Below are 11,493 nucleotides of genomic sequence, written 5' to 3' on the forward strand. Positions count from 1 at the left end.
ACAGCTAATGAGGAACTTGGTGAGCTTTTTTTTACTGTAACAGTAACCATACGGGAGGAAAAAAGTCAACAAACAAATGGATAAGTAACGATGCTGGTCATCTGAGAATAGCCTGGCTGCTTCTAGTGAATATAAAAAATGTACCCTCCTTTACCCTGAGAGGTTACATCTGAAATCAACAGCTCCGACTCATTCACTTCTGGATTACAGAAGATACTGACATGTTTCAAAGTCACCCTGATACAATGGTGCTTGAATACAGGGCATTTTGATTCTTCATATAGTGTGGAAGGAAGGAAGATTTAGAAGAAAGTTCAGATTTCTACTCTTAACCTTTTCAACTTATTTTCATCCTTAAAGATATCTTGTATCAGGGTAACATTCACATTTTTTATTTTCTGTATGTTGGTCTCATTCAATAAAAATCCCTTTTCTCTGCTGTAGGGTAGGGTATCAGGGGGGTAAAGTCTGTGCTGGGTGTCTGTGTTTTATTAACAACCTTTATGGTGTGATAAGTCTTAGAACCTCTTAGAAATATTTATATATGCTTTAAGGAGGTGTTTAAAAACCAAGTACTCTACTTATAAGTAGACATGATTTTTTTTCTCTCTCTAAATGTAATATTGTATTTTGCAGAGTATTTTGCTACTTTGGGAACAGTTTGAAGATACCAGTCCTCACAGCTACCATTCACATCACAACTTAGCAGGGATCTTGCTAATCATTTTAAGAATTTGCCTAGCATTGTCATTAGGCTGTGGACTCTACCAGATCATCACAGTGGAGAGAAGCACGCTGAAAAGGGAGTTTTACATCACATTTGCCAAGGTATGGGTTTGGGTAGAAAATGGCTTCTTGTGATTATCAGCTTTGTTCTACTTTTTGGGGGAAGTTAAGCAACCCCATGTTAATATTGGTTAAGCTTGTATTCTGTGCCAAAGCACTGAGATACGCCCTTTATGTGCCCCAGCTCATCTAATCTTCACAACCTGTGAGATGTAGGTATTATCCCATTTTACAGAACCCTTGCGATAGTAGTTTCCGTGTAATCTTAGGTCAGTTTGCCTATGTCATAATTTCTTTGTCAATAGGAATTCTACACTCTTTTTCCGTATCAGAGTTTTTTAAAAATTACATTAGAATACAGCTTACATTTCTCAAAAAACAGTTATTAACTATGAACTGTTCACATGCAGAGTTATGCAGTCTTTTCTAACAAGCCGTAAGGAGCTCTCAGCAAAAGCAGATGAAGCAGGAGCCTGGGGACATAGTATGTTTCAGCCATTTCACTGCCTCCCAAGGAGGTCATGTTTACTTTATTACTTCTTCTGTGTCCCTTACCCTCGTGGGATCTAAAAGCAAATTTGATTTTTTTTTCTCTACCCGTTTAACAAAGGAAAAGATGAGAGAAGTTGGGGCAGCAATGCTGCAGAAGTCTACCTCCTAGAGAGTTCTGTTTTTCGGTCAGATTGACAGAATCCGTACACCTTCCTCTTGGCAACCCAGAACGGTATTCGGATAAGCCGTTTAGTCTGCCCACCCGAGTCCACAGGGCTCAGCGTCCATTCCGAGGTGGCTGTGGAAGTAGGGCCAAATTCCTCATTCCCAGTGTTCAGCATCTTAAAGCTGCTGTTGCAGCCGCAGGAACCCACGTCAGCTTTCTGAGTGCCAAACGGGCAAAAAAACATGTCACTTTGCTTTTGAATTTGTCACAGGGATGGATGGGTTTGCGTATTGTTTGAAAAGTTAATATATGTTTAAGGGGGTTTAAAACCAAATTTCCTCTTTCATTCTATATTTAAGATAGTAACAAACTTTTTCTTAAAAAATTTGTATATGTTTTAATTTAACTTTTTGAATGGGTTCAAACATCTGAAAGTGTTTAAAGAGCAGTTTTTTTTTTTTTTTACCTCTCGTCTGCCTATCCAGTTATTATCTCCTCCTATAATCACTGCTATCAATTCCTGACTTACCCTCCTAGAGAACTTTAAACATGTATGTATTCCTGTGTATTTCCCTCCGTATTTACACAAACAGTAGTATACTAAACACCTTTTTTTACATCTTGTTTTTTCCCTTCTCTTCAGTATACCAGGCATCTCAACAGCTCCTATTATTAACTTATTATTTCACTTAACATTTAATTTTGGAAGATAGAATACATTGCCGTGGTTCTAGGGAAGATAGAAAAAGATGCTTGAAAAGTATAATGTTAAAAAGTTTCCCATCCTTCCTTGCCCAGTTCCGCTGTCCTGCGTACTAGCTCACAAATGGGCAAGCACTGTCAGTGCTTTGGCATTCTTACAGAATCTCTTCCTGTATCTACATGCGAATACGAATGCACGGTCTTACTTTTTTCCTTTTACAGAAATAGTACTTTGCTTTTCTCAATGTTTGATGTTGCTTATATTCATGAATTTTCATGGTTAAATATATAACATAGTGTACAGTATTAAGTATATTAAAATGTGTACATATAAGAGATGTACAAATACAAAATTTTAAATACCCATGTGATTAGAAACAAAATGTTATCCTAGCAACATCAAATTTATTTTTTTATGTTTAGAGTAGCAAGCTCTACTCTGAAGATCAATTGAGGTCAGTCAGGACCTCCTAAATATGCTAGTAATGTTACTCTGAAAATAAAGATACAGCTGCATGCATTTGACTTACTTCTCATTTGTTTCAGGGCTGTATCTTGTGGTTTTTATGCCATCCAGGTCTCGCATGTATTTCTGTCGTTTTTAGTGACTACCAAAGAGATAAGGTAAGTAAAACACATGATCACAGTGGTTTTTTATAGTGTTTATTGGGAAATTATTAAAGGTGAAAAGGCCTATTTTTTTCCATTTAGAGGTTTTTTTTGAGCTTTTTATGTATTTTATTTTATTTTTAATTTTTTTAAGCTCTATTTTATTTTTGAGAGAGACAGAGTGCAAGCAGGGGAGAGGCAGAGAGAGAGGGAGACACAGAATCCAAAGCAGGTTCCAGGCTCTGAGCTGGATGGGACTCTCAGCACAGAGTCCCGTGTGGGGCTCAAACCCATGAACCACAAGCTCATGACCGGAGCCAAAGTTGGACGCTTAACCAACTGAGCCACCCAGGCGCCACATTGAGCTCTTTAAAATAAAGCTTTGAGGGGCGCCTGGGTGGCGCAGTCGGTTAAGCGTCCGACTTCAGCCAGGTCACGATCTCGCGGTCCGTGAGTTCGAGCCCCGCGTCGGGCTCTGGGCTGATGGCTCAGAGCCTGGAGCCTGTTTCCGATGCTGTGTCTCCCTCTCTCTCTGCCCCTCCCCCGTTCATGCTCTGTCTCTCTCTGTCCCAAAAATAAATAAACGTTGAAAAAAAAAAAATTTAAAATAAAGCTTTGAAACAAAATATTGAACTGGCGAGTATATAAATTAGAACTTTAAGTGTAAAAGAAAAATGTTTAATTTAGTTAATAAAAAATGATAAAAATAGCTTTTGTTAATTTTAATCTATTTCATAATACTATTTTATAAATGATGCGATTCATAATCCGTCGTTGTTAGGAAAAATTGATTAAGATGTTTTACAGCATAGTGGAAAAATCAAAATAGATTTAAAAAATCAGTCTAGTTGCTTTAACAGACTGCAGACTGCAATGCCACGCTCAAGTGTGCCACCATTTTCATTGTGCTGAAACCCACCTTCTTAGGTAAACGACTCCATCATTTCAAAGTGTTCTGCCGGGTACCTTTTACAAGCAATGCAGTCTGTGCTTGAACACATGGATGTTTCTTAAACCTGAGGTGTTTACAAGGGGTAAATAGATAGGAAGGTAGTCTACAAAAATAAAGAAGCAACTTGGGAATTTCTGAAAGGGCTTTTAGAGTACTCTTCAAGATTCAGGTCCCTACCTGAATCATGCTTTATTCTCATTACTAGATTATCCAGGAAGCTGATTTTTCGGATCTCTTCCTGTGGTGTGTGCACCCTGAGGAGAGAATGGGTTAGCAAATTGAGTGTGTTTATAAACTGTTAAATAAGTTTTGCCTTGAACAGTTACAGTTCTGAACATTGGTCATTATTTTCCTACTGAAAATTTCTTTGATAAAATGTACCCATGTTAAAGATGGAGGAGTAGTTTATGTGTGTATATATATATATATATGGATGTATGTAAATATAAAGTACATGGGTTCATGATAACTTGAATATAATTTGTCTGTTGCTGCATGCAGTAAATGCATTCCCTTTCTTTTCTTTTCAGGTTATTACAATAGGTGTTATCCTTTGCCAGTCCGTTTCCATGGTTATTCTCTACAGACTCTTTCTGTCCCACAGTCTATACTGGGAAGTCTCTTCACTTTCTTCAGTAACACTACCACTGACCATATCATCTGGGCACAAAAGTCGGCCTCACTTCTGATACTTGATTTTCTTTAAAGGAAAAGTGAATTGATTTGAGAGTGCAATAAGGATCCAAATGCAGTGACTTTTCTTTCATACTTGTGGTATGGAAAATTGAACAAAGAAGGCCGAGCATGTTATTTATACAACTGCATTGAAGCAGTATCAAACTGAAAAAAGGTAATAAATGTTTTGAAATATGCTTAATAAACTTTGAAGAAAGAGTGTTGTTATAAGGTGATTTATGCAATTTCTCTGTGGAAATTAAGATGAAAAAGAATTATATGATATTTTGGTAAGAGATTCACCACTTACAATGCCTCGTCTCATATCAATAGTTAACTCAGGTTTGATAGTCTTGTGAAAAGTAATCAGTTAAATGATTACTTGCTTATACATATCTAACTCCAGTTACAAAGTCAGTGTAATACACTGATTTAAAACTGCTTCTTTTTGTGCTTTGAGGAAAATGCATTTCGTATTGGAGTTTAAAGGAATTGAAAATGAAATTACTTCAGAATGTGAATATAAAGTATATTTATAGCTAAATGAATAAGCTTTTGTTTATTTGTGTGTGGGGTTCTTCTCCATTTTCTTCTATCACTTCTGGCTCTAGTTCAGGTTCTAGCTTGATTAGCAAAGGGTTTCTGACAGATGATTTATGAAAAATAACACAGATACATTACATAGGTTATTCGTTACAAAGAGTTCTCAAATGTAAGCACTTAGGTGAAGAGACAAACAGGGTTCTATGTTTAAAAAGAAAGAAGGAAAAAGTACTATGTGATAGGTACTAAAATTTTAATCCTGATATAATTCATTTCTCTTACATTGAATCCCCAATCATAATTAAGCCGTATACACAGATTAAATTAACAGAAGCATTTCACATAAATGTTGGTTTCAGTCATCAACTACCCATGAATTCCTGCCCAAGGATACTTAATCAGGATTAAATTTTCTATGAATAATTGAAAAACAAAATACTCACTGGATTTGTTATAATCCGTGTTGGCACTGGATTCTAAGTAGTTGCCATCTTGAATCCTTTGTAATAAAGCCATATTTTTTTGTGTATGTGATGCCCCAGTATTGAGTATGCTAGCTGCAAAGCACTCTATCAAGTGCCTGTTTAAAGAATTGCTAAATGGTTGTCAATACCTGCTGTATAAAATGAGTATTCCCATTAGTAGTCACTGATTGGAAAGGATTCTGTTTCTGTGTGTCATGTCATTCAGACCTTTTCATTTTCACATCAGGCTTTAAAAAAAATATTCTTTATCAACTGTCAAAGGTATTACATTTTTAAGCAAGAAATGGTGCACTGATCTGGTAATTAAAGTTTTTAATTAAGTAGTTAACGTAGCGTAACTTTAATATATCTATGGCTTCGTCTTTGTTTTTACCTGACACCTAGTCTCATTGGAAATGAACAGTATTCTGTTTCATTTTAAAGGCAAGATGCATAGGTTCTTGAGCAGCAAACTGGCAGAATGGCAGAGGTCAGCCTGCTCATTAAATCATTTTCCTAACAGTTCTCTGTAAATTATCTAATAAATGAGGGCTGCAGGTTACCACTAGAAAGTCCGAAGTATATTTTAGGTTTACGTGATCTGCTGTGGGGTCACAACCTTTTCTTTTAGCCTGTCTCGCTCATAACCCCGGTTTCTGTGTGTCGCGTTCAACTGAGGTGCAGTTAATTAAGCAGGACAAAAAGGTGAAGTCTTTTCCTAAGTGTTGTGAACTTGCAACAGTGGAAAGGGAGTAACTTTTCTGTTGCTTACGCAAAGATCACAGAAACTGTAATCCGAGTATATGAAATATGTTGTTGTGCTTGCATATATGAAACTGTAACAGGTCTTTTTTTACTTTAATTATCTTTTAATTTATGGTTGAATTGTTGATAATTTATTTTGTTATTCAGGAGCCATTGTTAAATGAAGGAAAACAGTTGTTAATAATTAACATATAACACCTAAGACACTGTTAATAAATCTAGTAATCAGAGCTCAGAATTTATAGTCCATAAGTCGTGGCACAGCATCGTTCTTCTCTTGCTGGATGTTTGCAGGAGACCTGTCAGCGCCGAGCATGGAAGGATAGACTGCAAACTCTCCTTAAGATCAAAACTGCTCTACTTTTCTTTCTGACAGATCATGCTTTCCTAAATCTGTGTTTACATTTTTTTCTTAAAGAAGATGAGTATGTCCAGAGCTTTTTTTTTTCCTTTTTTTTTTTCCATTTTTTTCCATTTTATTTCTTCCTTTAGGAGGGTAAAGAAAATATTTACTTCTGTTGACACGTGTAACAATACTAGCTCCTACTTGACTGAATGTCTGCTGTGCGTCAGGCCCCTTATCTTCGTCACTGAGCCCTACCGTGCTGGCAGAGCTCCCCTTCAACTGCGTGTGAGAGAGAATAAGTGAGTTCTCTAAAGGCACCTGACTTCTCTTTCATTTTTCTACTTCACCCTCATGATTTAATGAGCACCTATTAGGTGTGTATGTTTTCAGTGAGAATGCGTGGCTATCCATAGTTAATTTTGGCTGTTGATTTTAACATTAAACCTGAAATTGTACTGAGGTCAGAAGTGAGGTTTCACGTGTAAGTGTGCACTGAGCACACTTCAGTATTTGAACCTTGGCTTTCAGCTAGAGGCAAAAGAGCTTGTTTTAGGAAGGCTGTCTGTGGTCTCAACTTGTAGGCTAAGTCTACTGAAACTAGAAGATTGGCAAGTCCAAGGCCAGCTGTGATGTAGTGAGACTAGAACACATGCATCAACATGAGCCCTGGCCCCTTCAGCACGTTTCCCTGAGGAGGCAGTGCCGATTCTCGGGAAATTCTTAGGAAATCCAGAATTATTTGTGTAACATTCTATTTAAATAGCTTCAGTGGTGTCAGATCTTCAAGATTTTTGTTTGTTTTGAGAAGTAATATAACCAATCAATTTGAGACCAGATCTAAAAAGGTAATACCATTTTTGGTACCAAGATGAATTCTTGAGTTGAGACTAAAATGACAAAATTGGTTTTCCTGTGAAATCTGAAAAGCAGTGTGGAAGCACACTGGCCTGAACTCTTGAATAGTTCTTGAAGGAATATTGCTGCTTCCACACTCCGGCAGCCTTTTCTGCACGTCTCCCAGGGCATCGTGCACAGCGTCCTCTAGGAGTGTGGCTTACATAGAAAACCAGGAGATCTGGAGGAGTCCTAGAGAGAAGTGGCCCTGCCCGCCAAAGCCCATTCTCTACACAGTGAAGGGAAATCAGTTGGATGATAGAATTCTTTGTGCTAATCTTAGGCCTTTTTTTAAGTTCGAAATCATTTTAAAACAGAGTTTAAAATGATAAATCAGACCAAACTACTACTGGCTTGTCAAAAACTCTCCATTTGCTTTCCTTTGCACTTAGAAAAAAGTGATCCATGCTCATTACCGTATTCTACAAGGACCCATGTGACCTGATCCCTGCCTCTCTGACCTCATTTCATACCACTCTCCCTCTCACCATACTCCAACCCCATCATCAAAAAATACCGTGTTTGTATCGCTGCCTCAGGGCCTTTGCAGTAACTATTTCTGCCTGGAATACTCTCTTCCAAATCTTGGCATTGGCTGTGTGGCTGAATCCTCCTTGCCCTCCAGGTTCTCAGCTCAAATATCTTTCAGAGACCTCTGACCATCGGTAGTGGCTTTATGTGGTGCCAGTATAGCTAAGCTGGAGATATGTTCCTCTTAATTCTCCCTGCATAATTTTAGGATCGTGTGGGTCACAAGAGATGTGTGGTGTGAGATTCAGAAGGCAGAAGTTAAGTAGCCAGGTCCAGATTTCTATAATTGAAAGGTCCAAGCAGGGCATGCATTGTTGTGGCTTACCCACATTATTGCGTATCTGCTGGCTTATCTTTTTGGTCTGTGGGCCAACAACCAGGCATGCAGAAACGCCAGCTCCTGCTGGATCACCTCCTTTACTTTCTCTGACTCCTCGGCCAGGTGTGTGTTTCATTCTGTGACAGAGGGTGCCAGGTTCTGCAGCACAACCCTGTCATTGAGGTTGGAGGCTTGGAGGCAGTGGGAGACTGGCATGGGTTCCACTGAGTCCCCGTGGGTTCTGCTCTCCTCTCCTGGCAGGTCCCAGTATGTTCTCGCTTCCCCCGCTTCACATCCGTCCCCCCTTCCCTTTTTGTGGCCTCCCTGTCACAAAAGAACAGCCTCCTATAATCCCTATTACAAATCCTTTCTTTTATATATTAAAAGTGGTGTGTGAGTGATACCCTAGTGGTTCTTCTCTGATCAGATGCTAACTGAGAGGTCATCCGAACAGATGCTACCCCATCTGGATTGCTCTGTCACATTTCCCCTTTTCTTGTTAAACTTCCCACTTTATCTTTGCCTGTTGCCTCTCACCCCAATTAGAATGTAAATTCTAAGGGAGTTTGGCCATCGTCTGGATTGTTCACTGCTGTATCCCTAGCACCTAGAGCATTCCCTGGTGCACACGAGATGCTCAAAAATGTTTCTTGAATTAAAGAAAGCAATTTTGAAAAAGTTTCAGACATGCACTTAGCAATATGGCATGAATTAAATCATAGAACCTCCCATAATGACTTAATGCCTTCCTTGCCTGTTCTTCATTTAATTACATGGAACCAAGAATGTGTACAAATCTTGCATAGCCAAGTAGTTGTTCTGAAGTTTAATCTCTAAAACTCATCAGTTATGAGAGGCTTCCTCAAGTTGTCAAAGAGGCAGTTTCTCTCTATTTTATATAGTATTGGAACTATGTGCCTTGTTTCTCAGACCACTACAACTAAAAGCACCAATTTAAAAGAAGTTTGAGTCAACTAGAGGAAGAAGGTTGATGGCAGTGAGAAGTAGCTGGGAGAAATCGGAAAAACTAAAAATGGCACTAACTCAAATCACAGGAGCCTGGGGTCATGCAGTGTGGGTGAAAACAGCCCTGTGGCCTGAATAGACCCTTAGGGCTTCGTTGTTCAGTATAACTTCCGACAATGGCTCTTAGTAATCAAAGATTAAATTACATGTAATGTTCAGTATCCTCAGAGAAATGTGCAAATACATTGTGATGTTTTATTCTTGTTAAGTAGGTATTATGTGCATAATTGTGCAAAAATCAGAAGGTTGAAAGGGTAAAAAATTAAGTCAGCCATTTCCCTTCCATTGATCCACACTCTGCTATCAGTTTCTTGTCTATTTTTCTGGATGGCCTCATGTGTATATAAACATGCACACATATATGAAACACAAATGGTACTATAGTATACCGTACACAATGTTTTGCATATTCAGCAGTTTATTCTGTGTCCTTACCTACACAATTGCCCCATTTTCTTCATTCGTTGCATAGAACCCCATTATATGGGTATATTTTAATTTTTTTAAATCAGTCCTCTGCCACTGGACAGTGTTAGTTTCCACTCTTTTGCTATTACAAGTAGCTTCTAAACACTTGGAATAAAATAAAATGGATAAAAAATATGCCTCTTCCCCTCTTCCCAGCACTACAGCCCCCTCCCCTTTCCAGGATCTAAATCCTTGGAAGTTCCAGAGTGAATGAAGTGTCTTTGTTATTCATGGTGGAACCTGATAGTTCATGCTAATGAGATGACTCAGGAGGAAGGCTAGCCACACCCAAAATACCAACCATGTGATTAGAGAGTTGGGGCTTTGGGGCACAGTGATAACAGCCTGACCTCTGGGGTGGGAAGGACTGGAGATTAAATTCAGCCTTGTGGCCAATGATTCAGTTGGCTATGCCTATGTAATGAAGCCCAACAAAAACCCGACACCAAGCTCAGGTGAGCTTTTTTGGTTTTTATTTTGTTTAATACAGTGGAATTCTCAATTTTTTTATGGCTTCTGTGTTCTTCTTATGTCACATAGAAAAGCATTACCTCTTTGAAATTATGTTTCAGTTGTCCATATTTTCTAGTAGATTTACATTTTTATCTATTTAAAGTTTTGATTCACCTAGAATTTATTTTGCTATAAAATATAAGCTAGGGATCCAACTTAATTTTTTTCAGATGGTTGCCCTCTTTTACAACATCATATATTGTGTAATCTACCTTCTCTTTACTGATTTGTTGCTAGTCTATTTCTGGGCTTAAGGCTATTTCAGTGAACTGTTTGATCCGTGATCTAAAACTGCACTATTTTAATTATTGTAGCTTTAAAATATGCCATATTGTCTGGTGGGGAGATTTACCTGTTAGTGCTCTTCTTTGTTATAATTTTTATGATTATACCTACCACTTCTTTCATAATGAACTTTAGAATCAATTTTTCTGATTTTTAAAAGAAAAATCTTGTTTACTATTTCTAGTGGGATGAACTAAATTCCTATAGCAAATTAGGGAGAAACGACTTTATTAACATGTTGGATATTAATCCCACAGATGGTTGCTCATCTTTTTGGCTCCTTAGCCAAGCATTTCATTAACTGTGTGAACCTGTGATTGCTCTCATAGTGATCCAAGAAAGTGGTATGAAATACTTTTCTATTTGTTTAATGTGAACATGTGTTTGCCAATCACTGTTAAAGGACTTCTTTATATAGATCTTGTACATTTCATTATACCCCTTGGATATTTGAGTGTTTTCTTTCATTCTGTCTTGCAAATGGCTGTTGTTTTACACATGAAGTGTGTTGATTTCTGTATTTTAATTTTGCTCCCAATTCTAACTGAATTATAATAATTGTAATAATTTTCTAGTTGGTTCTCTTGTATTTTCTAGGCAAACAGTTGTGTCATTTGCATATAATGATCATATTTTTTCTCTCCTTTCCCTTTTTTACCTCTCATTTTTACCCCCTTATTGCTAGTATCTTCAAAACAGGGTTAATTGGTTTTGGTAACATGGCAGTAAGATTTCTACATCCCCATGACATAATTCCAAGCAGACTTTGGAAAGTTAAGTACATATTATTGTGATCCCTAGAGCAATAACTAAAATACACACACCACCACCACCACCACCACCCCTACACCCAAATATTTTGGCAAAATTAAAATATGAAAGTTTAAATGGAATGCTAAAATAGTGTTCAAATAACCCAAAAGAAGAGAGGAAAAGGGAAATGGGAATTAAAAACAG

The 11,493-nt window shown here is 37.8% G+C and overlaps 1 protein-coding gene across 1 annotated transcript in view; it reads left to right on the top strand.

The window, feature by feature from the left end:
• GPR180 (G protein-coupled receptor 180) overlaps positions 1-11,103 on the top strand; it is a 34,211-nt gene extending 23,108 nt beyond the window's left edge. Inside the window, exons 7-9 of the mRNA XM_047081057.1 lie at positions 637-828; positions 2,693-2,770; positions 4,238-11,103. Of these exons, the coding sequence (XP_046937013.1) occupies positions 637-828; positions 2,693-2,770; positions 4,238-4,396 (429 nt within the window). The 3' untranslated portion in view covers positions 4,397-11,103. The remainder of the gene's footprint in view (positions 1-636; positions 829-2,692; positions 2,771-4,237) is intronic.
• The last annotated feature ends 390 nt before the right edge of the window (positions 11,104-11,493 follow it).

The sequence above is a fragment of the Lynx rufus genome, unplaced genomic scaffold (assembly GCF_022079265.1).
Source record: "Lynx rufus isolate CCGP_SWC_20201006 ecotype Redwood Valley unplaced genomic scaffold, mLynRuf1.p SCAF_1, whole genome shotgun sequence".
Taxonomy (NCBI): domain Eukaryota; kingdom Metazoa; phylum Chordata; class Mammalia; order Carnivora; family Felidae; genus Lynx; species Lynx rufus.